Source organism: Terrapene carolina, unplaced genomic scaffold (genome assembly GCF_002925995.2).
Source record: "Terrapene carolina triunguis isolate 2854851 unplaced genomic scaffold, T_m_triunguis-2.0 Scaffold421, whole genome shotgun sequence".
Taxonomy (NCBI): domain Eukaryota; kingdom Metazoa; phylum Chordata; order Testudines; family Emydidae; genus Terrapene; species Terrapene triunguis.
Window position 1 is genome coordinate 836,443 of NW_020664772.1, and position 26,092 is coordinate 862,534.

At 48.5% G+C, this 26,092-nt stretch overlaps 1 protein-coding gene across 3 annotated transcripts; it reads right to left on the reverse strand.

Moving 5' to 3' along the window:
- Nucleotides 1–237: 237 nt before the first annotated feature.
- Nucleotides 238–24,747, reverse strand: LOC112119111 (zinc finger protein 501-like). Of its 3 annotated transcripts, none has more exons than XM_026658246.1 (3): nt 24,466–24,747; nt 20,542–20,696; nt 238–2,375 (listed from the first exon to the last, which is right to left on the reverse strand). In XM_026658246.1, the coding sequence occupies exons 2-3, from the start codon at nt 20,678–20,680 to the stop codon at nt 1,180–1,182; spliced, it is 1,335 nt and encodes a 444-aa protein (XP_026514031.1). In that variant the 5' UTR covers nt 20,681–20,696; nt 24,466–24,747; the 3' UTR covers nt 238–1,179. The 3 variants fall into 3 exon arrangements, with proteins under 3 accessions (XP_026514031.1, XP_026514030.1, XP_026514033.1); XM_026658245.1 differs by having other exon boundaries at nt 20,542–20,745; XM_026658248.2 differs by lacking the exons at nt 20,542–20,696; nt 24,466–24,747 and adding an exon at nt 2,688–3,672.
- Between the last annotated feature and the right edge of the window lie 1,345 nt (nt 24,748–26,092).

Sequence of the window (26,092 nt, forward strand, 5' to 3'; positions counted from 1 at the left end):
CCCACATCAGAATATTCATTTGCTCAGGGTATGTCTATACAGCAAAAAAACAAAAACAATGTGACTGGCCTGTGCCAGCTGACTTGGGCTTGAGGGGCTCAGGCTGGGGGGCTCCTTCCTTGAGTGTAGATTTCTGGGCTCAGGCTGGAGCAAGGACTCTAGGATTCTGTGAGGTGGGAGGGTCCCAGAGCTCAGGCTCCAGCCCAAACCTGGACGTCTACACAGCAATGAAACAGCCCAGCATGCCCAAGTCAGCTAGCACAGGCCAGCTGGGGGTGGCTAGCTGCTCTGTAGACATACCCTTACTGGTTAGGGCACTGTCCTGACAGGCAGATGACCCTGTTCATATCATTTTGCTTCATCAAGTGGAAGGGGGACTTGAACTGGGACTGTCCCACATTGTGTGCGAGTACCCCAACCACGGGGTTAAAGATTATGAGTGAGTTTCTACCACCACCACCCCCCAGCTGTTTTGTGGGAAGTTAGCTGGCCACTGAACAAGCATACTGGGATGGATTTCATTGGCAGGGAAGTGTCTAATTTCACTAGTTCATAAAGCACAAACAGAGATAGGTGCCTATCTCCGTCAGAGGGGCAGGGTTTAGGACATACCCCTCTTGTTGGCATCTCCTGTTGGCTAGATAAAGTAGCTCCCCACCCAGCGGGCTGGCTATTGTGAATCCAGTTCTAAGATGCCCATCTTGCCCAATTGATTGTACTGAGAGCCTAGTCACCTGATTCGGGTTTATGGAACTCAGTGTTGTTCCTGTGATCTTCTAGGTGCCTAAAAGTTATGTGTTGGAATGTTCAGTGTCCCAGCGCCTAAGTCCCCTGGTGGATCCCAGCCTAAAACACTATCAAGAAGAAATGAGAAGTCCCAGCATATGATAAAAATAGGGTCCTAGGTGTAGAACTCAAAATTTAAATGAAGGACCTGAATGGAGGATGTTCAGAGCTTCTCCAGAAGTAATAATCAAATCCCATCGCAACATGGGACTCTTATCTCAGGCCTAGCCTCTTGCTGTGCCAGCTCTGTTCCAGAAAAGTGATTCCACTCTCTGCTTTAAGAACAATGGCATGTCCTCATTACAGGGCCATTTCAGCCTGGCCTGACCTGCTTAGATATGTGGGAATCGGCAAAGGTTTTACTGACATAGCCCATCCCTAGCCAGGACATTTCTAGGGTTTGTGTCGTGTGTGGATTTTCTGGTGTCTGCTGAGGCTTGAGCTATCATAATAGCCTTTCCCACACTCATGGCACTTATTCGGTTTCTTTCCTGTGTGGGTTCTCTGATGTCTAATAAGCCTTGAGTTCCGACTGAACCTTTTCTCACAGTCATGGCATTTATAGGGTTTCTCTCCTGTATGGATCCTCTGGTGTCTGCGGAGGCTTGATCTGTCACAGAAGTCTTTTCCACAGTCATTGCACTTATAGGGTTTCTCTCCTGTGTGGATTCTCTGATGTTGAATAAGGCTTGAGCTCTGACTGAAGCTTTTCCTGCAGTCGGGGCATTCATAGGGCTTCTCTCCCGTGTGGGTTCTCTGATGCTGATTAAGGTGTGACTTCCTAGTGAATCTTTTCTCACATTGGGGGCATTTAAAGGGTTTCTCTCCCGTGTGGGTTCTCTGATGGCAAACAAGGGCTGAGTGCTGTCGATAGCTTTTTCCACAGTCAGGGCAGTCATAGGGTTTCTCTCCTGTGTGGATTCTCTGATGTGCTAGAAGGTCTGGGCCCAAACGGAAGCTTTTCCCGCACTCATTGCATTTGTAGGGTTTCTCTCCCGTGTGGATTCTCTTATGGGAAACAAGGGTTGAGCGCCGTCGAAAGCTTTTTCCACAGTCAGGGCATTCATAGGGTTTTTCTCCTGTATGGATTCTCTGATGTGCTAGAAGGTCTGAGCCCAAACGGAAGCTTTTCCTGCACTCATTACATTTGTAGGGTTTCTCTCCTGTGTGGATTCTCTGATGTTGAATAAGGGCTGAGCTCTGACTGAAACTTTTTCCACAGTGAGGACATTCATAAGGTTTCTCTCCTGTGTGGAATATCTGATGTGCTAGGAGTTCTGATCTGTATTGGAAGCTTTTCCCACAGTAACTGCACATGTAGGGTCTCTCTCTAATGGGGATTCTCTGTTGAATAGTTTCTTTGACTTTCTTGACTCCTCTGCTCCTGTGAGTGGATTTACTCTGTCTCCCTTCTGAGAGGTTTCCCCGATGCTTCTCTGCGCTGCTCTGACTCTCACGGGCCTCTCCCTCCTCAGGACTCTGGGAAACATGCCCTTCACCTCTTCCCGATACCATCCCCTGTGGTTCCACTCGCTCAGGACCTTCCTGCTGAGGATTCTCCTCCTCAATCTCATTCACTGTCCCATCACCTGCAGGGATAGAGAGAGAATCCAGACAGGAGTCAGTCCCTGTGCCAGGGACAGGGAACCTCAGAAAGGGAAACAGGAAAGGGGGGAACAAACCCAAATAACTGCTGGGGAGATTGAAATATCAGGAACTGTATCTTTCTACCCTGATACCCTTCCCCAGAGGAGTGAGAGGAGGAGACCCATCCTTCCTCCACATCCTCTGAGTATAGATCAAGGCAGGGGCTGAAGGGTCAGACAGGCTTGATGAAAATGCATAAGAGGCTTCAGCCATGAGGGTTTAACAATTAGTTTCTAACTCAGGTGTTTCATTACCAGTGTGGGCATTGCTTGGGCTCTCCCTTTCCTTGTGGCTCTGGAGATCAGGGACCCACAGCTCCTCCCCTCGTTCCAGCTGGGAAAGGACGTTTGGTTTGGAAACTGGAAATCCTGCTGGGAGGGGTGGGCAAGGAAACAAGTGTTGAACTTGTTCATTAATGTTAGTGCTGTTACTCCTTCCAGACCCAGAGTCTGAACAGAAAATCCCAGAGAAGCTCCATCCTCTCCCCAACCCCACCCTACAGGGACTGGGCTATAAATCATACAAGATTCCATGATGCACTGATCTGGAGCAAGGGTTACCAGCTTGTTACCAGTTCACCTATGATAAGTTACACCAGGGGTTCCCAAACATTTTTCCATGAGACCCACTAGTGCACCCATAATAGGCAGAGACCCACTATTAACATGTGTCCGTCAGAGTGAGGGGCCCCGTAGGACATGCATATGACCCCTCATCTCAGCGGGGGACAGGGCCAGTGAGAGGGCAAAGGAGCCAAGAAGCTGTCACAGCCAGCCCCCACTGTTATACTATGGCTCAGAAGCCTGCTGAGTGTCTTCAGGTAGTCATCTGGCAGCTCTGCTCCAGTCATCCACCCAGCACCTGTCACGTATCTCAGGCATCCTCTGCCCAGGAACAAGGGAAGGACTTGGGGGCTCCCAGTGCCAGGCAGGGTTGGCCTTAGGGGTGGTCGTAATGGGAGACCACCCAGGACACCACGATCAGGGGGGTATTATAACCCCCCCACACACACACACACACACAGCCAGCCCAAGCCCCCAAGTGCTGGGGTCAGAGCTAGGGATGGGCAGAATTGATGGCCCCCTAGCCAGGGGCTCCTACCATGTACCATGGTCCACCTGCTAGTCCTGTCCAGACTGAGGAGGGACAGGACTTCCTCTTCAACTGTATGGGCTGCTCCTGGAGCCGAGTTAGACCCTCCTCTGGGAACCTCCCCCAGCTCCAGGAAGCTTCCCTCCCCCCGGCCCACCCAGTCGCCATTTTCCCTAAGGCCAGTCCTGTTGCTGGGCAGAGGGCAGAGGCAGATGCTCAAGCCAGGACTGGCTGTTACCTTAATGGACTCAATCACCCATCACCGATCCCGATTTAGGGGGGGACACACAGCCAGGGGGACACACAGCCAGGGATCGCAGGGTATTGAAGCTCAGAGTGGGAACAGCCGTGAACCATGCAGCCTCCTCCAGCCGCCGTCTCATGAGGTAGGTCCCTTCTCCTCACCCTCTGCCCATCAGTTGGCAGCTCTGCTTCACCAGCCACCACTCTACCAATGTATAAAGTTTGGGGTTGTCCACACAAAACTCAACCCATAGCAGACCACCTGGGACTATGTCACGGACAGAGCCCATGGTTTGGGAACCCTTCCCTTATTTGACCCCTTTTAGATACAGATTATGACAGTGAGCTGGGGCAATGAGCGTGTTAGGCCTGATGTGACTTAGGCTATGGTGTGCCCTCTGCTGGCTGGCATTGAGGGGCTTGATGGGTCACACCTGGGTTACAATGGACTAGCACTAGGGTCCCATCCCAATGCTGATCAATGCTCATTCAGTCCTTCCCCATCACCCATGAGACCCTGGCTGACACCACTGGCCTGATACTGGCTCTCTTCACCCAATCAGCCTGCTACATATAGCACAGACCCAGAGAGGAGAACTCTGGAGGAGAAGTAGCCATTCTCCTCCCACTTGGGCTGAAATGTGGGAGATGCTCCCTTCCAACAAACCTCTCCAAGTCCATCTGTATAGTTTCACAGGCGCACCTTTGAGCAAAGCAATTAATCTTGAAGCTTGAGTCCGATTGCCTTTAGTTGGAGTTAAGCAGTTCCTTAGGTGTTTTGCTTAATAGGAAAGACTTTTGGACCTGGGGCCTGAATCCAGAGACAAGACTAACAGGTATCCAGGTAACTTACAGACCTGCAGATATAGAACCAGACATATGACGGTCAAAAGGACCATTATGTTCATATAGTCTGACCTCCTGCAAAACTCAGGCCAGTTATTTCTGCATCAAGTCCATATCTTCTGGTTGACCTAGACCACATTGTTATAAAGATATCTCCAGGTCTGATTTAAATTTCTCAAGTGACAGAAAATTCACCATATCCCTGGGTAAGGTGTTTCAATGGTTAATCATATCAGTGTTCTACATTTACACTTCATCTCCAGCCTGAATAGATCAAGCTTCAGCTTCCCACATAGCATCTTGGTTTGCTTTGATTTGCTAGACTGAAGACCCCTCTACTCTTTCCCATGTAGGTATCTGTGTACCAGGATCAAGTCAGAATTCAACCCTCTCTTTGTTTAGGCAAATAGATTGAGCTCATTAAATCTTTCACTATAAAATGTCCTCAGAATTTCTAAAAATAAAATAAAATAAAAATGAAAATGTCCTAACTTAAAACATCTAACACAGGGGAATACTACGGCAGGCTTCATGTTGACAAAGAAAGAGGAACTGATCAGAAAATTAAAAATCAGTGATTGCTGAGGTGCAAGCCATAAAATCATAGAAACAGAATCACAGAAATGTAGGGTTTGCAGTTACCTCCAGAAGTCATCTATCCAGTCCCCTGTGCTTAAGCAGAATTAAGTAAACTTGACCATTAATGAAAGGTGTTTGTCATCTCTTCGTTAAAACCTCCAGTGATGGGGATTTCACAACCTCCCTACATAACCTTTTCCATACCATTATCATTAGAAAATTTTTCCTAATATCTCACTGAAATGTCCTTTGCAGCATACCTTTTTGTCCTACCCTTGGTAGACCTGGAATACAATTGATCACCATTCTCTTTTTAACAGCCTTTTACATATTTAGGGTCTGTTATCATGTGGCCCTACAGCCTTCTCTCTTATAGACTAAATGTGCCCAGTTCCTTCAACATTGCCAAAATTACCACAATGTACAGATTTTACCCATCACATACAGAAAAAGAAAAAAACTGTAATGGATCACTGTTTCATTAAATTCCTCTGTTTTGTATTTGTTATGAGACAAATAGCTCATATCACACTCCACAGACATTTTGAAAAAGAAAGATTTAAGGAATATAAAAGAGTTCACTCCTGCTTTGGTGATACTGCAGAATTCAATTATTAATATTTTTTTGCAAGTGCAATTTATGAAGACCTTTCGGTGTTACAAAGGAGAATTTAAGTCAAAGGTCATGCTGAAACATAGCAATGCTCTGGAACTACTCCCTATGAAGCCAGTCAGGATTCTGGGAGAGCATGCCTCCACTCTCTGAGCATACTGTCTCCAGGGCAAGAAGCTTAAACAGCTTCAACCTTCCTGGGTCTGACCTCAGAGCATTCAGCATCCCCTTCCACACTGTGCACTTCCCGCAGCGAGTCTGACCGGGCGGGGTTCCTGGGGAAGCCAGAAGGCCCTGCACCCCAACTCCATAGTCAGACGTGACTCTCAGCCAGCCAGTAAAACAGAAAGTTTATTAGTCAACAGGAACATAGAGTAGGATAGAACTTGTTAGCACAAAACCAGTGACTTTCAGCCAAGTCCATCTTGGGCTCTGGCCCTCCCCTTGCACCCCAAGCCAGCCGAGACTGACTCACTTCCAGCTGCCTGGCCCCTGCCCTGCCCGTTGCTCCTCCTCTGGCCTTTGTCTCACTTCCCGGGCCAAGAGTCACCTGGTCGCATCACCCTCCTGGGTCTCAGGTTATGAAAGGGCAGCCATAGCATCCGTGCAGGCAGCTCGGCAGCTCCCGTGAAAGTCACACACCCTTATTCCCACCACTTAGACATTGGTGCAATACACAGGGAAACTGAGGCACACAAAGCATTCATGCAAAACAGTAAGACTCACATAGGCTCATATACAACATAACAAGAGAAAATCCCCACTTTGTCACAGTAGTTCACTCAGCACTGCTCAGATTGCATTTGTTATCTGGAAGTGGAAAAAAATCTAAACTAAGACGATATATATCTATATAAATAGATGCAAGCTGGGTCTGAATGAGCTCTCCCCTGACAGCTAGTTGGGGAGGGGGAGAGACTTCAGGAGCAAACTATATATCTATATCTATATATCTCAGAAGCTATGTTGCCCAAAATGATCAACTTTGGCTGGTGTTGGGTTACAAATCACTTTAGTACTAAATGCAGAGGTAGTGGAAATGTTGTTATCAGTGTTGTTATCTTTATTGTATGAGTAAAGGGGAGCAGAACTGTGCTTAACCTAGCCCGATTGAGGGGGTCACCCTCAGCTGAAACGAACTTGCTAAGCCAGGGGCTTGAATGCCAGAAGCCTTGGAAAGTAAAAGGAAGTGGAAACAGATATCCCTGCTAAGATGTGTGGACTCTGTCTAAGGGTCCCCACTCTAGTTTAACTTGTTCCTTTTCACTGTTCAAAGATAGAGCTTAATAGACTCCATTAGGAGTCTTTTGCTTTGTTAAGTGTTCACAAGAGCTGTGAGGGGACAGATTTTCTGCTCACTTCAGGGGTTCTCCCCTCTAAGAGTTGGAAATCATGAAGAGCTGAGTGAAACCTCAAGAGACTGACCTGCAGAGGTCACAGCAGAGAGGCTGATGGCAGCAAAAGGTAACCAGCAAGCATCCTTCTGGTGGGATGGTAAGCAGAACAGCAGCTGGTGGGGCGGCCAGCGGAGCAGAACGCCAGCCAGAGCAAGTGCTCAGATAGCCGAACAAGCAAGGTGCCTTCTTCCCTGGGTGGGAGGTGAACTCACAGAGGTACATCTCTGAACCCTGAGTCCTCAGTGACCAAAGACAACCACATTGTAGTAAGGGATCAGAGAGGGGCACAGTAAAGGAACTTTTGGTTGTAGAACTCAAGAACATGAGGCAGAAGACACTGCCCCTGCACTTGGGGGTGAGGGTCCTGCTCACAGTTTTATGATTATGAATCTTGCTTGTGGCAATTTCTCTAATTAATGTCAGCTGACTTCCCTCCTTTCATTCAAAGTTTCTTTTCTACACTCAGACTCTGTGCTTGCGAGTGGGGAAGTATTGCCTCTCAGAGGAACCCAGAACTGGTGTGTAATTTTCCCAGGTTACCAGGTGGGGCTTGAGCTGGTTCTGTGTTGTATTGTTGAAAAGGAACCCCTAGATATTGAACCAGGACCTTTCTGCTGCCATCTCCACCTGGGAGAAGGGTTACATATAGATATCTTATCTATCTATCTATATACACTCATACCACACACACATACAATTTAGAGAGGCCAGTTTCACAAATCTACGAACAATTATGTGACAAATCATATGGGAGAAAAAATTTAAACGTGAATGCTAATTTAGAACTGTTCAGTAACATTTCAATACATTTCCAAAAAAAAGAAAAAACCCTGCAATTCCACAAACAAAAATTGTGGACATACTCTTTTAAAAATAAACAACCAACAAAAACCTGGTAAAATGGGAAACAAAAACATATACACACAAACAAACACATGAAGGTATATATTGTTTTCAAATACATAACAAACGATAAAGGAGAAAATTGATAGTAATAAATATCAATTAGGAACTGGGAATTGTAGAAAATTGATAAGGGAAGGAAAAGGAAACAAGGAAAACAAACTCAAAACAGCAGAATTAAGGAGCATATGAAGGAACTGTTTAAAGTATATTAGGAAAAACTGTAATCCTACCAACAGTATTGATCCATTACTAGATGGGAAGGGTAGAATAATGCAGAAAAAGCAGAAGGGTTCAATAAATATTAAATTAACTTGATATCTTTTTTGACGAGATTACATGTTTGACTGACAAATATAGTATGTTAATTTAATAGTTAGTGTTCATGTACTGTACTCCCAATTGGAGTTAGACAGTTCAATAAATTTAAAATCTGGCCTTTAAACATTTGACTTGGTAGCTCATGACATTTTTATTAACAAAACTAGAATGATACAAAACTAACATGGCACATATTAAAGGGGTTTAAAAAATGACTAAATGTGATAGATCTAAAAATGTAATTGTAAACAAGGGGTGTGTGTTTCAGGTGGGGCCCCTGTGGGGATCGGTTGTTGGCCCTACTCCATATGACATTTTTATCAATGACCTTCTAGAAAACATAAAGTTAGTAGTGATGAAGTTTACAAAAGACTGTCATGGGGTGTGCACCCCATACCCAGCCCTGACAGAGATAACGAGGGCCTGAGAGATCAATTGGGTTACCTGGCATCATCACCTGAGAGAGGGAGGGCCTGGAGTAATTGAGAGCAAAGTAAGCAGTAAGCAGCAAGCAGCAAGAAGGCACCTGATGCTAGGAAAGGTACATTCCCTGACCGAGATGCAAGGAGGCGCATCTAGCAGTGAGTGGGAACCCATTACAATGACATACAGATTGGGGGAGTGGTAAATAATGAAGGGAGCAGGTCGCTGACACAGAGCAATCTGGATCGCTTGCTATGCTGTGGGCAATGCTTTCAGTATTGCCCAATGTAAAATTTTACACATGAGAACAAAGAATGTTGGCCATACGTATAGGAACTCTGTCCTGGGAAGCAGCAACTCTAAAATAAATCTTGGGGGGTCACAGTGGATAATGAACTGAACAAAAGTTCCCAGTGCATTGCTGTGAGAAAAGTGACTATTGACATCCTTGAATGCATATCCAGGTAGGGTGACCAGACCGTCCCGATTTTATAGGGACTGTCCCGATATTTGCTTCTTTGTGCCGCGTCCTGACCAATGTTTGGTCGGGACACTGGACAAACAAGAAATTTTGCCCTCCCGGAGGGACTCTTGCCCCCCCCCGCCCCAGCTCCGCCCCCTCCTTCCCCCATTGGCTCCCTCCCCAAATCCCCGCCCTGGCCCCGTCTCTTCCCCAACCACGCGGCATTCCTCCTCCCTCCCAGGCTTGCAGGTGCATGGCGGTGCAAGCCGGGAGGGAGGGAGGGGGTGGTGACGGCGCCTGGATCCTGGAGCTGGTGAGTCAGCTCCGGCACCCAGGCACCGGGCGGACAAAGGGGGGCTGGCAAGGGAGGGAGGGAGACGGGGGGGCTCAGCTCTGAGCCCCCCGCTGCGCCAGAGGGCTCCTGCCCGGCCCCCGCTGCTGCACACAGAGGGCCCGGGGCTGGGAGCGCAGAACGGAGGCTGCTCCAGCCCTGCAGCACGCGGGGCAGCGCGGTGGGTCCGGGCGGGGGCAGCGCGGAGCGGGCAGGGGCTGGGTGGGCGGCGCGGGGGCGTGGGCCAAATCCCCGCTGTTGCCGGGGAGCCCTGCGCCTCTCCCTCCCGCTCGCGGCTGCAGCTCCTTCCCGGCGGGACGCGCCCCCCGACCCGCCCCGGGCACATGCAGCACGCGTCCCGCCACTGGCAGGGAGCCCCGCACCTCTCCCGCTCGGCTGCGCTCCAGCGGCTCCTTCCCGGCGGGAGGGAGACTAGGCATGGGGGACGCGCACCGCATGTGCCCGGGGCAGCGAGAGGTGCGTCCCGCCGGGAAGGAGCCACAGCCGCGAGTGGGAGGGAGAGGTGCAGGGCTCCCCGGCAGCAGCAGGGATTCGGCCCGTGCCGCCCACCCGGCCGCTGCCCGCTCCGCGCTGCCCCCGCCCGGCCCCACTGTGTGCCGCATGTGCCCGGGGCGGGCGGCTCCGCGTGGGGAGCGCGCGCGGCCGGGACCTGCGACGGCCCCCGGCCCCTCTGAAACCCTCGTACCCTGTATTTTTTTTTTGGCCCCCCCCCCCTGCATCCTGATATTTTATATCTCTGATCTGGTCACCCTATATCCAGGGCACTCCCAACTAGGAATAGAGAGGTGATATTACCTCTATATTTGACAGTTGTGCGACTGCTGCTGGAATACAGTGTCCAGTTCTGGTGCTCACAATTAAAGAAGGATATTGAAAAATTAGAGAGGCCTCAGAGAAGAGCCACAAGAATTATAAAAGGATTGGAGGACAGGTCCTATAAAGGAGCTCAACCTATCTACTTTATGAAAGAATAGACTAAGGGGTGATTTGATAACGATCTATAAGTCTCACATAGGGAACAGAAATTAAACATAAGATGGCTCTTCAGTCCAGCAGACAAATGTGTAACAAGATCCAGTGGCTGGAAGTTGAAGCTAGAGACATTTAAATATGAAATAAGTTGTAAAGTTTTAACAGTGAGGCTAACTGACCATTCGACAAAACTTACCCAGGGCTCTGGTGGTTTCTCCATCACTGGAAATTTTTTATATCAAGAATGAAGGTTTTTTTTTCTAAAAGAATCACAGGAATTAGTTGAGGGATCTCCTATGGCCTGTGTTACACAGGAGATCAGACTAGATGATAACAACAATCCATTAAGGTCTTATAAATTCTGAATCTAGTCCTCTAATCATTCTTGTAGCTCTTTTCTAAACCTGTGCTAATTTGTGAACATCCTTTCTGCAGTGTCAACACCAGGACTGGATACAGTATTCACTAATGGTCTAACTAATGCGATGTTAAGAAGCAATGAGGTTCTCCTCATTACCGCTGCTTCATATTCCCCTGTTTAGCTACCACTGGATCATATTAACCCTCTTAGCTACAGTATCACACTGGATGCTCATATTCAGGTGGCTTCCACCATGACCCTTTGGCCCTCTCCAGAGTCACTGATTCCCAAAAGCTCCCCATAGCAGGGGATAGAGACGCCGTCTGACATGGTGATGAACCAGGCTCACGGTGTTGGGGACTTTGACAAACGCACAGACAATTCCTCAGACACAGCAGCACAAAACCTCCCCTCAGGTCTGTCCAGCTCATTTTCTCACAGGAAATCTCTGTTCCCACACGCACAGCCATCTACACCCTGGACTGGTGGACACGGATGTCAGAAATGTCAGAACTGTCCCTGTACATCCACTCGAGCTACTCTGTGCACCACAGACCCAGAGACTGGGAGTAATCTCTCTCCTAACAGCTCGACTCAAATGCAGACTGAAAGTCCTACAAATCTGTTCAGTTCCCATCATGCTTCACTGCTGGAAATTCATGAACCTCAAACAATGCCAGCATTTACTGAATACAAACTCTACCCAGCCAGGAGAACAAGGGGCAGAGGAATTAGCTAGGCATGACAATTGTTTCACCACAGCCACTGTTGACCATCTGGCACTGCAGATCCCCTCCAAACAGACCACCACAGTACTGGGCCCCTGCAACAGCTAAAGCAGAGATGGAGAACACTGGAGCACTGCCAATGGGGAACCCCAGCAGAGACAGAGAGTTTGGCACAAGGAATTCTTGTAACCCTTTGCCACTGCTGCTGCTGCAGGAGGGAAAAAGAGTATTAATTACAGCAGCATCTGGAATCTCCAACTGGAATAAGGGCCCCTTTGTGCTGTCAGTGGTATTTATCTGCCAGTCCCCGTACCATTACTACAGGGACTGAGCACTAGGAGTCACGAAACCAAACCCCGCTCAGCTGCCACCAAACCCTGCAGATCCCTGAGCTTGCTTGGTGCCTAAATTTTTGCAGTGAAATTTCCCACATTGCATCCTCTCACCAGGCATCCAAACGTCTAAGCCCCAGCGTGATGCATGGGCCAGGAGCTGATGGGCGTTCTGCTGTCTCACTGTCCTGAAGGGCCCAGGCTGGTCAGTGTGCTCTGAGCTCCCCTCCCACATTGGCGCCTAGAGCTGAACTTCCACAAAACTAGGGTGGGGGAATCCCTCCCTCCTAGCGGATGTTTGATGCCAGGCCCACTAAGGTTAATCCAGCCCTGGTTGTGAATCCCATCCAGAGGCACCATCTCTCCTCACTCACTGTACAGGGAGTACAGACACATAACACAGGCTTTGTGAGTCACAGCAACTAGGCCTGGGAACACTAAATGTCACCACAACTAAGGTTCTCTCTAAGTTCCTCTGTGAATCTAGAGAGAGACAGTCCCTGCCCCCAACGGGCTTTCCCTGTCAATAGACGAGCCAGACAAAGGGTGGATCATTATCTCCATTTCACAGAGGGGAAACTGAGACCCAAGGAGATCACAGCTGGGACTTTCAAACATCATCAGGGGAGAGGTGTGCAAGTCACCTCCTCAGGACCCTTTGAAACCCCAGCCTAATTGATTGACAAGAACCCAGACAGGGAGTCTGTGGCACAACCAGGGATCTCCTGAGTCCCAGGCCAGTTTCTGAAACAGGGTAGCAGCCTTCCTCTCTTGTGTCTGTGCAGAGAACAACCCCCACAATTATTCCGCATCTTTCTTGTCACACTTCGCTGCTTGTGTAGACCAAGCTCACTGCACACACTGGGGGCTCCTGGCATTCCTCCATTCCTCCCACTACATGCCACTCTCCCATCCCCCTTTATTTCTGGGATTCACTCCACCCCCCATCGCCTCCTTCCATGAAGTGTTGTGTGCCCCATTCCCTCCTCCACCCATAACAGGGCATTCTTCCTCCATGGCAAGAGCTCCATGTGCCCCCATTTTCCCCTCTCCCCATCTCCTCCTGCCCCCTATTCCCTACATGCCCTCTTTCCCTTCCAGTGGTTCTGCGTGCCCCTCACCTCCTCCTACTCTCAATTCCTCCCTGCCCCCGTCACCCCTATCAGGGAAGGTCTGCAACCTCAGCCAGCTACTTCATAAACCATCCCTCAGGCTGTTTCACTGTGAGGAACTGTCATTTGAAAGTGATCACCGGTGGCTAGGGAAGGACACTGGGACAATGTTGAGGTGGTGCTAACATAAGTCGGATAACCTGAAGCACTGCATCTGCTAGAGGATTCTGGGAGCAGAGTTCTGTTAGCATCAGGCCGGGAAAACTGCTGAACTGTTACTGGCAGTGCGGATTCAGGGTAAATTGGTGGTGGTCTTTGGTCAAATCATGTAAAGTATATAAAGAAAGAGTACACAGAGAACAAGATGGCCTAGGTGTATGTTGCCCTGAAACATGGATGCCCCCGCAAGAGTCCCAGTGAGAAATTAATAATTACCAGTAGCATCAATCTCAGATAGTGGCTTGTTCTCAGATGTCCCTCACAAAACTATCATAGGAAAAATGAGTTATAGAATATCAGCTAGGCTTAACTGGGGGACATATGACATCTCTGTGCAAGAAAGAAATAAGGGCTAGAAAAGAAAGGCATTAGTAGGGGAGGGGGAGAAGAGACAAAAAGACGACTTCTGACCTAAGAAAGAAGACTTCTCTTATCCTGAACACCTAGAGGAGACAGAGGACATTGGGGTAGCCAAAAACCTGCTCCGTTGGACATCTGATCATCCCAGTGCCTAGAAGTGCCAATGACTGGGGCATAAAAGGCTTTATTTAGGATTTGTAGCTCTACTCACTTTGGTTGCTAATCAGGATGCTGTATCAGGTCAATATAATTACTGAGGATTTATGCTTGGGGAATGATGAGATAACTGGCTCTGTGGATGAGGGGAAAGCAGTGGACGTGTTATTCCTTGACTTTAGCAAAGCTTTTGATACAGTCTCCCACAGTATTCTTGCCGGCAAGTTAAAGAAGGATGGGCTGGATGAATGGACTATAAGGATGGATTGCAGGATGACTCCAGCTTGGTGGAGAAGCTTCTGGATCAGGTAGTGCTAGAACAATTCCTGACAGTCCTACCAGGAGGGGCGCAAAGCTGGGTAAGGTGTTTCCAGCCAGCCTCAGTGGAAGAAGCAGTCAAGTGAGCTGAGGCCTACTTTGATGCTGAGGGAGAGGAATAGCCCAAGTGTACGTCAGATTGAGAGGGGTTCACCAGGGGATGACTCCAGGAGGCTTCCAAGGGGGAAAGACCCCAAGGACTATGGGGGTGCACCACAACAGCAAGGGGTTCGGGGAGCCCTGAAGCCTATGGGAGGTACTAGTGGGAAGGAGCTAGGAGACCCAGTAGTCTGCTACAGGTGTGGCCAGCCAGGGCATATTAAAAGGCACTGCCCAGAAATGGAATGTAACTACCTGAAGTGTCATTACACTGGAACTAATCAGTCGGAGTCTAATTAGCAGTGACAATCAAGCTGGAAGAACTGTAGTTAAGGGTCTGGTAGACTCAGGGTATGGGTACACCTTGGTTCGAGAAGACCAGGTGAGGGCAACTGGCTTAGACTGACACCTCCCAGTAGACATCTCCTGTGTACATGGGGAAACCCGAGTCTACCCCACGGCAGAAGTTGAACTGGAGGTACAGGGCTGGAGAGCTCAAGGACCTGCCATGGCCCATAATTTTGGGGAGAGAGTGGATGGGCTACTCAGCCCTCATGTGGGAAGGACCAGGACAGCAACCCAGGACTGAGAGGGTCTGGGCCCAGCTGGGAAAGAAAGCAGACGGGCTGGGAGCCATGGTAAGGAGACCTCAGAACAGAGCCCAGACACAAGAACAGTATACCCCAGACATGAGGGACCTGCTGAGAAAGTGCCATCAAGAGTTGGATGAGGCTAACTTCTCCAGACAGAGTTATTAGCCAGCTAGTCTGGGTAAAGCAGAAGTTGGCCCATGTACAGGTGAAAGGCAAGGGACAGAGGGAACAGTAGTTGGCCTTGCAGGAAGCACTGGCCCAGGCCCAGAGGGAGAAGGAGCAGAGGGTACAGCAGGATACAATAGAGACTCAGACCAAGACCTGGGCTCAGCAGAGTACAGCAGGGACCCAGACAAAGTTCAGAATACTGTGGCAACTCAGCGACAAAGAGTCCTGTGGCACCTTATAGACTAACATGCATGCGTCTGACGAAGTGGGTATTCACCCATGAAAGCTTACGCTTATACTCCAATACGTCTGTTAGTCTATAAGGTGCCACAGGACTCTGTCGCTTTTTACAGATCCAGACTAACACGGCTCCCCCTCTGATACCTGTGGCAACTCAGGCTAAAATACCCAGTGTGCTAACTAGCATAGAGGCGCAGACAGATTTGCCTCAGCTGGGAGAGGAGAAAGAAAAGTGCTGGGATAGAGAACAGAACCCTAGGATAGGGAAGGGAATCATGCAGGCAGGCTTTATGAGCTCCCTCCTAAGACAGGAGGACATGATGAAACAACTGGAAGCTGCAGAAAAGGAACTGGAGCATCTTAAGTTTAAAAATGAGCAACTGACTGAAGAGTTCCAGTTCACTGCTGAGGAAAAAAAGCTTTTGCTCCACACAGTGTACAATTATTAAACACAGTTAGAGACTCAGCGTACAGAGATCCCAAAGCCCAGGAGGTGAAAGTGAGTCAAGGGACCATGAACATGCTCTCCAGGTAAGAAAGACCTGGGAGAGTAGACTCTGGACACCAGGGCAAAGCCTGGCTAGAAGCTCTCCAGAAAGTGAGGTCTGGGGGAGGGAGCCCTGCTTGAAAGGGGCAAGGACTAATACAGAACTACCACGAATCCTGTCAGGGAAAGGAGGGGTATGATGGGGTGGACTAGGCCTAAAGGCCCCCTGCTTGAGGCCTCAGGATTCTGCCACACCATCCCAGGAAAGGAACAGTGGAGAGGTCCTCCAAGCAGGCTAGAGTGGCTGCAGGGGAAGCAGCCAATCTGGGCCCAGGAGGACCATATAAAAGGAGCTGCAAACAGAACAGTAGTTGGTTGCTGCTGGAAGCTGGAGGAGAAAGGACTGCATGCCTGGCTGGCTGAGGGAACTGCAGCACAGTGGACAGCTAAGCGGGGGCAGGACCAGGGACCAGGGGAGTAATGAAGGAGCTCCTGTCTGGCTGCAGGGACTGAGCCCGGGGAGAGCTGAAGGAAGATAGTGTCTCCAGGGAGGAAGTCTTGTGGATGCAGCCCCATACTAGGGCTGGACTGGTTTAAAGAATACAGACACACCCAACTAGAGGGGGCGCTCACGAGAGGTGGGTGCTGACCTAGTTACCAGTCCCAACCATGTTAGAATAGGGCATAGCGTTTTCAATTAAACAGAACAAGGCTGAGGATGGTATGGTAAAAAATGTGAAGTGTCTAGTGGGGGATCATTGCGAGCACAGGTATGGCCACAACTTCAGGAAAGGGGGGCAGACATTGCCCTTTCAGATGGGCGGACCTTGAGGACTTTGGTAGTTGCTTTAGGAAATTTAATGGCAAGAACTAAATCACAGTTGATGCTGCAACCAGGAGCTAAAATTGTGAAGGCCATGGAAACAGGTACAGAAAACCTGCTGATGGGCCCTTACAGCTTGATGTCCCAATAATTGGCTCAGATAGATGTGGGTGGCCTTCCAGGTGGCTAATAAATTGTGCAGTGTGTACTAATCTATAAAGCCCAGTTAGAAGTCGTGTGTTTTTGTTTGCTTATGGTTTTGCAGATTAACCTATGAATTTATGTAAGCAAGAAGAAGTATGCTGTGAAATCTGCTTCATTTTGCTGCTTGTGGGCTCACTTGTTATGTGGTTTCCGGACCACTGGTTGTGGGACCTGTCTGTGCCGCAGGACCCCATCCAGTGGATGAGTCAGAAGATTGTGAAGTTACTCGGATTTTAATACAATGGGCACCCTTATTAGGGGCACAAACCAACCTTACCTTGTGGGTTGGAGGCACTGATACCTGTTGGATAAGATTGTGGGGAAAGGGGTTAAGTAAAGTATGCTAATCACCTCTAGGGAAAAAGTAATCAAGGGAACAAAAAGTGTTTGGGTATTGAATGTTACTGTGTTGTGGGATAGGGGTTCCAACCGCTGGACCCTCCATTGGCCAGGAAGAGCTCACTGCAAAAATGGTCTTCAGCTTAATTGAAAATGTTTTGAAAAATGTAAACTGGTAGTTATTGAACCAGATGTGACATATCAGTATAGGAAAATGAACCTACCAGTGGGAGTGCTCAATTACTCTGTTTAAACCCTTAAAAGACCGAAGACCGAAGAAATAAAAGGAAAGTAGAAGCGAAATCCTGGAACATGAAAGTAGCCTCCAGGGTTAATTCTCCTAGGGAGGGGGAAGTTCTGAAAGAGCCTTTAGAGAGTCTAAATTCCAGCATTACATTAGGTAATGGTACAGATTTGATCACAGTCCCAGCTAAAGTAAACTTTGCCATGGGAAAGGACTTTGAGCCAGCACCTGCAAAATTGCTGTATGAAAGTCACATTAAGGTTGTTTCCTCAATAGTGCTTGCTCCAGTAGCATTAATTCCTCTCTAAAATGCTGGCAAAAAGGAGGGCAAGGATCCTCAAAGAAACAAACTTTAATAGTTAAATGGAAATATGACCCAAGTAACAAAAGGTGTTTGTGCATTTCAGGGGTGACAAATTGACACAGAGTCTCTCCACTCTAAGACAAAGAGTGAGAAACTCTGGAACAATTGTCACAATCAGCACATACTGGGGAGCAAGGGAAAATAAAGGATCAAGAAATGAGACATTCTGTGATGGAATTGAGTACACTATTGGAAAAAGGTAATTTGAAAATTGTTAAAGAAATAAAAAACATTCGCACAGAATTGTCCTGGGGAGAGGTGTGTATGAAAGCTCAGGAAACCTTGGAAAAACAGTAAAAAGACATTTTGAAACAAAGTCAGAGAGGTAATGAGCCGAGAACACATGATTGGGCATTGAGTTAATATTCCTATATTAATCAATCACACCAAGAAACATGGAAGGGGCAAGTGCATACATGTACCATATGCCAGTGCACCCTTGTCCTTTCTGGTGTAGCTAATGGAAAGGTACAAGAAATGTATCCGATAATACATACAAGTGCCTGGAAAAATAAAATAGGGAACTATAAAATAGTACCAAAAAGAAATGGGCTGTGGTGAATTCGCGGAGAAGGATGGAAAAGTATTTTGGGGGCTGGGGAATAGGATACATTAATTAAAAAAGGGAAAGGGAAATATGGAATGGCAACAAAATTGGAATGGAGAATGAAACGGAGATAATTATAAATTTAGAGTGGAAAAAGGGGTGGATAGGAATTCTATAAAATAAATGAATAAAAACTTGTATTGGCATCAGAAAAAAAAAGTAATACATCTCTATCCCGATATAACACAACCTGATATAACACGAATTCGAATATAACGCGGTAAAGCAGCACTCCGGGGGGGTGGGGCTGTGCACTCCGGGGGATCAAAGCAAATTCAATATAACGCAGTTTCACTTATAACGCAGTAAGATTTTTTGGCTCCCAAGGACAGCGTTATATCAGGGTAGAGGTGTATAACAAAAAATAAAACCTGGCAACTGGAGAAGTACCAATTGCACCCCAGACTGTAAAAGACGTATTTAACTCACCTTAGAATGACACCCCCTAGTTTGGAAAAAAACAGGGTGAAATGGTACTGAATAAAACATGGAACTTCAAACATAGGAAAATACACTAAATAAAATAAAACAAAATGCAGACCTTGTAATAAATGTAAAAGAAGCACTTGCCCATAAGTATAAAATCATTAAGGCAAATGTAAAAAATACACATAAATGAGATTTTATACGGTATAATATTGTAGTTTAGGTTCCTAAATGGAATAATAATAAATGGACAATTTTAATTTGAATTCTAGAAGGAATCAAAGTATTATCAGTATGCTTTTGTATTTTAAAATTGATGTGCCAATGATACAGGTGAAGGTGTCAAAGACCTTTTAAAATTAACCTAATAACAAATGAAAGTGCAAGCTATGAGGACGTAGCACAGAGAAAGCACATAGCCCCAATGTAAGTAAGTAATTGGTGCAATATCACAATGATTTTTAATAATTGGTTATCAAGTGGGGGACTGTTGAGGTGGTGCTGACATGAAACTGGTAACCTGAACTGGTATCTGCTAGAGGATTCTGGGAGCAGAGTTCTGTTAGCATCAGGCTCAGAAAATTGCTGAATTGTGACTATCACTGGGGTCTTGGGGTAAACTGGTGGTGGCCTTTGGTCAAATCATGTAAAGTACATAAAGAGAGAGTACACAGAGAATGACATCACCTAGGTGTATGTTGCCCTGAAACATGGATGTGTCCCAGTGAGAAGTTAATAATTACCAGTGGTGTCAACCTCAGACAGTGGCCTGTTTTCAGTTGTCCCTCACAAAACTATCATAGGAAAATGAGTTATAGAATGCCACTTAGACATAATTGGGGGACATGTCACACATCTGTGAAAGAAAGATATAAGGGCTAGAAAAGAAAGGCCTCATTCGAAGAGGAAGGGGAGAAGAGAGAAAAAGACGACTCCTGACCTAAGAAAGAGGACTTCTCTGAACACCTAGAGGAGACAGAGGGTGTCAAGGTAGCTAAAACCCTGCTCCGTTAGACATCTGATCTCCCTAGTGCCTAGCAGTGCCAACGACTGGGGCTTAAAAGATTTTCTTTGATTGGTGTACACACTTTGCTTGCTAATAAGGATACTGTAACAGACCAATATAGTTACTGAAGATTATGCTTGGGGAATGGAGGCTTACTAGGGATCTGGGGCAAAAATCTGTCTGGGATTGGTCCTGCTTTGAGCAGGGGGTTGGACTAGATGACAGCCTAAGGTCCCTTCCAACCCTGAAATTCTATGACACTGGTCACTTCCCTGCCCGACTGTTGAGAGCATCGGGGGCCTCCAGCTAACTCAGCTGACTGAGGCAGAACTTGGGCAAGATGGAGGTAAAGCACATTGGAGAATCTGACCATTGGGGACTCAGGCAGACCCAAACCAGGAGACACGTGTCCCTGAAAGGCAGAGGGGTCAGAGGCCTCATAGGATGGAAGTAGTCCTGGGAAAGAGTGAATTTCTCCCACTTGAGAGCTTTGATTAGGGGGAGACCCACACCATCATTACGTCCCTGAATCTCCTGTCCTGTGGGATGTGATGCACTGGGGGACTGTCTCTCATACACAGGAGCTGCAGATTACATGGCCTGATCCCTCTGGAATACAGGGGACCAGGGACTATCCCTGTACAGAATCTGACCCAGATGCTTCAGAAACCTGCCTCTGCCCCCAGCTTCTAATACCCGAGGGGACAGGAATCCTTACCCAGCGAGGTCACGGTTTCATAGTTCTCCTGCATGACGTCCCTGTACAGAGCTCTCTGACCCGCGTCCAGCAGGGCCCATTCTTCCTCAGTGAAATACACAGCCACCTCCTCGAAGGTCACCAGCTCCACTGCAACCATTTTCCTTCCCCGTCACCTGGGAGGATGGGACGATCTCGAGTGAATCTTGGATATGATTCTGCAGTCTGGAGAGGTTTCAGAAGGGGCTTTAATCCATTTAAATCCTCTATCCATCCCAGATTCTTTCTCTGCAGACAAATGTAGACTCTGCTGTACTAGGGAAATGGTTGAATCAAGATTTTTGAAAAAGCAACCGACATTTCAGCTCTTAAATCCACATCCAGTTCTCTCAATAAGTGGCCTGATTTTTGTAAGTGCTGAGCCTGCCACATTGGGGTTCAGTTCTGACAGCCCAGCACTGCTGATGATCAGCCCTTTTACTCAGCTGCTTGTGTATGGGCTGAGAAAATGAACTTTCTGCTCCAGCATCTAAGATCCTGGCCATAGTCACCTAATTACAGCAGAGACCCAGCAGCTCCTACATGGGCTAAAAACACTGACACCATTTTAAACCCTCACAGTAACAGTTATTAAATGAAGTCAATGGGAATGATCAGATTCTCAAAGACAGGAATGTACGTAACCATCTTTGGGATTGGATCTTAAATGAGTAACCACATTTTATTGAATACAAACAGCTCAGTCTTTGTGGACACATATTTTGACAGATAGTCACCAGACAGAGAGCAGCCTGTCTAGTTTAGGAATTCTGTCAAATCTATAGCCAAAAGGCATTAAAATTGCTAGAAAAGAGATTTTTTTCTTAATTAGAAAAATATTTCTGCCCCCTTCCCCGACCACTGACCCCTAGTAAGTGCATCTCTTTTCTCTGGCCCCTTCTCAGAAGCAGACTATGTGTATTTTCCTCCAACTTTCTAAAATATTCACCCCTGGACAGAGAATTTCTTCCCTAAAGATGAACATAGGAATTGCCAGAGTGCATGAGTCCCAAAATGCATGTAGTAAAAAACGATGGGGTCTAAATTAGCTTTTACCACTCAAGAAAGAGATCTTGGAGTAATCATGGATAGTTCCCTGAAAACATCCACTCAATGAGCAGCAGCAGTCAAAAAAGCTAACAGACTGTTGGAAATCCTTAGGAAAGGGATAGATAATAAGACAGAAAATATCATATTGCACACATATTGAATAGTGTGTACAGATATGGTCACCCCATCACAAAAATGATATATATTGGAATTGGAAAAGGTACAGAAAGGGCAACAAAAATGATTAGGTGTATGGAACAGCTTCCATGTGACGAGAGATTAATAAGACTGGGATTTTTCAGCTTGGAAAAGAGACAGCTAAGGAGGGATATGATAATCCATCATGACTGGTGGGGGGTGGGGGGAAGTAAATATGAAAGCTTTATTTACTCCTTCTCATATCAGAACAACTAAGGTCAGCAAATGAAATTAATAGGTAGCAGGTTTAAAATAAACAAAAGGAAGTATTTCTTCACACAACATACAGTCAACCCGTGGAAGTCTTTGCCAGAGGATGTTGTGAAGGCCAAGGCTATAACAGGGTTCAAAAAAGAACTAGATATGTTCATGAAGGATAGATCCATCAATGGCTTATTAGCCTGGATGGGCAGGGATGGTGTACCTAGCCTTTGTTTGCCAGAAGCTGAGAATTGGCAACAGGACGGATCACTTGATGATTGCCTATTGTGTTCATTCCCTCTGGGGCACCTAGCATTGGCCACGGTTGGAAGACCGGATACTGGTCTAGATGGACCATTGGTCTGACCCAGTCTGACCATTCTTATGCGTGTATTATAAGCATCTGAAAAGGGTCCTTTAGACTAAAATTGTGCACCCAACACTAATCATCACTGTGTGCTCCAGCGGTTATGAAAGAGCAGGATAAAAGGAGCCACATTGGGGAATCTCCTCTGACACTGGCCCCAGGGCAGCACATCCCCCCCAGCAGTGTGGGACCAGGCAAAGGCAGGAACTGGCTCTTCTTTTTCCTACTCCTCACCTTCTCCCCAGAAAAGTCAATCTGCCCCGGGGTGCTGCAGTGAATGGAGCTGGGTAGGGCTGGTAGCCGGGAACTTCCCTCCCCACTTTTTGTTCCTACTTCCCTTACAGTTTCTCCCCCTGTCTCCCTCCTGCCCCCTCTCCCCTCCCCTTGGGCTGGGAGACTCGGTCCCTGGCCCAGTCCCAGGGCGTTCGCTCTCCCAGAGCTGGCACTCAGGGGAGCAAAGCCTGGTGGAGGGGGGCTGTCAGGGAGGGCAGCAGTGCTGTGACTTGAAGATCAGGGCCGGCTCCAGGCACCAGCTTAACAAGCAGGTGCTTGGGGCGGCCAAGGGAGAGGGGCGGCACATGTGGCAATTCGGGGGCGGCAGGTCCCTCACTCCCTCTAGGAGCAAAGGACCTGCCGCCGAACTGCCGCCGCCGCCGATCACAGCTTTTTTTTTTTTTTTTCCCCCAATCGCCCCCCCCGGTCGCGAATGCACTCGCCTTTTTTTTTTTTTTTGTTTGGGGCGGCAGAAATGCTGGAGCCGGCCCTGATGAAGACCCCCAGGAGCAGAGATGGGGCGTGGAGGGGCTGTTTCTGCAGCGTCACTTTCCTGCCAGGTGTTATGTGAAAAACTGCTATCTGACTTAATTTGCTATTTAGGGTGTACTGAACATGCTCAGTAACATCTGCTGAAGTCACTGCCCCTTCACCATGCCCTTACTTGGCATCAGATTCTGTAGACTGCTTTTTACAGGGGTTAAAAGGAGGAAATCAGAGGAGAGGGCAGAAATTCACTGGCGGGGGAGGGGGGGGCTCAAGCAGCTGGAGGCAGGGTTGGGATAGGGGCTGAGGGGCAAAATCAGGAATTGGTGGGAGGAGCTGGAGTTAAGCCCAGGGGTAAGGCACTGCCAGAGGGTGACTGAGGACAAAACCCCAGCAGAGGCAGGGGGTAACAGTTACCCAGGTGGACTGAAACACCAGTATTTGCAAAAAATAGGGTGGGGACGCACAGAGAAGCTTTTTGATCCCCCCCAGGACAGTGCATCTCAGCATGGGGCTTCCCAGGGCTGGGTTCTTAAAGACACAGGCATCCCAATGCCTAATCACCTCAGCTCCTTGCTAGCTGATGTAACCTACTGAGGCGTTACATGAGACTTGATTCAGTGAAACATTTTACATATACACCCCTTCAGAAACAAAGAATCCCTTATCAGTTTATATGGCTGCATAAAGTCTCTGAGCAGTTCACAGATTTTTCTTGTCTGTTGCTGGGATTCCCTGAATTGAGCTCCCTTCCTTGTAATCCATTTTAAATATACTTTGGCTCCTTTAAATTGATTACTTTTAAAATGTTATTTTCATTACTCTTAGCCCTTCATCATTTACTTTTGTTATCATTGTGCAGATGCATGTCATTGTGCTATTTAATTTATATTTTAATAACACTCATCAAAAATATGTATAAGCTGCATAATAAATGATGTGTAAATGACCTCACTCTATTAAGAGATAATTGATACATTTGTACACCAGGCAGGGCTGTTTGGAAGCTGAAGGCTTTATGCTTCCATCCCACACCACTGTCAAGTTTTTTCATCAGACACTCTCTGTTGCATAGAAAAGAACGCTAGTGTAGCCAGTGCTGGCCAAAGGCAACCCATAGAGTTCTACAACCTGAGTGGTGGCAACTTCTGACAGAGGTAACCCCGTTAGTTACAATTTGCTACCCCTGGACCAGAAGATAGGAAAGGGGAGCGGTACCAAACCAGGACTAGTTTCTGCAAATAGCCTCACATATCAGTAATTGCTACTGCTAGCAAATCACGTTTTTCACACTACAGGCCCCAGCCCTTCCCCCGGGTCTCTCCCCTCACCTGCAGGCTCCGGCTCCGGGGCTGGTGTCGGCAGAGCCCGGGGCTGCCCCAGGGGCTGGTTCCAGGCACCGCAGAAAGTTCCCCCCGGCTGGGCACAGAGGGGAGTTAATGCAGGTCACAAACCCCACTGGGGAGCAGTAGCGGCTTAGCCCGGGCTCCTGGGTCACAATGGAAGCAGCAGCAACAGCCTCTGAGCAGGAACTTCAGCCCCGGAGCTCCCCACCCGTAGCAATAACCAGAGTCTCTCTCTAGAGCCTGCAGCTCCCTCCCGGGACACCCCCGTGCCCAGCCCCGAGACCAGCCCGGAGTGGGAACAGTGTAGCCCTGCCCCCTGTCAACCAGCCTCTCCCCTCCCCTGCCTCACCGCTGCAGAGCTGGTCACTGAACTGCTCTCCTTGGGTGGAAACCCCACCCCAGATCTGCCCCGCCAAGCCGAGTGCCAGGCGTGTGGCAGAGAGAGGCGAGCTGGCGTGTCCCGGAGCCCCCACTGGATCGAGGCCCCAAGCTGCTGCGAGCTGCAGGCCCACGGCAGCTGTGCTGAGCAGGGGCCAAGGCAGAAGCAGCTCGGGATGGTTCTGGCTGGTTTGGGGGTGGGGGGAGTCTTTTTAGCTGGGTCCCCAGCAGGGGCTGAGCCGGGATTCCTGCATTTTAAAACACCCTCGTCTCCTGCTCGGGCTAAAGCTGAGCTGCTCAGCCGCTGCAGCGTGACTGGCAGGGGGTCAGGGAGGGCACTTGGGGGTGCTGGGAGGTGTTGTAATGTTACAATCTGCAGCAAAGAAAATCTCCCCCCTCCCCGCACACCCTGACCCTCCATGGCCAAGTCATCTCTGCCAGCCTCTCCCGTCCCAATGCACACACCAACACGCTGCACAGGTGTGTCACTTAACACTTCTCTTTGTGTAGTACAGATAAGGGGGAGGTGCAAACCTTTCTGATTTTGGAGAAGAGCCATCAACCTGAGAAGGTGGTGACATTCTGGGCTAAAGGACCCAGACCTGGTCCCACCAAGGGCCTTAGGCGTTGTGATGCTCAGGCTTGCTATGCAATGAACCGGGAGAGGAAGGCACCTAAGAATGGCTCCACAACAGCCAGCACACTGTGCAGGGGGCCATAGGTGCTGACTCCGTGGGTGCTCTGGGGCTGCAGCACCTACAGGGAAGAAATGGTGGGTGCTAAGCACCCACCGGCAGCCCCCCATCAGCTTCTTCCTTCCCCCTGATGCCTCCCGTCCATGGACAGGCTTCACTGATCAGCGCCTCCACATCCCGCCCACCACAATCAGCTGTTTCGCAGCGTGCAGGAGGCGGGGGGAGGGGGAGGAGCGAGGATGCAGTGCCCTCGGTGTAGGGCGTAGAATGGGGTGGGAAGAGATGGGGCAGGGGTGGAGTGGGGGCAGGAAGAGGCAGGTCGGGTACAGCCTTGGGGGAAGGGGTGGAGTAGGGGTGGGGTCTGGGGCAGAGTCAGGAGGTCGATCACCCCCTGGCACATAGGAAAGTCAGAGCTTCTGCAAGGGTCATTTGTGATAAAGAGGCAGGAACCCGGTGGCTCTGGTGCCTCAGCTGTTCCTTGTGAGAATGAGTTCGGAGCCTCCTCACTCCACACAGTGACCGGTGGAAAAGGAGGATGC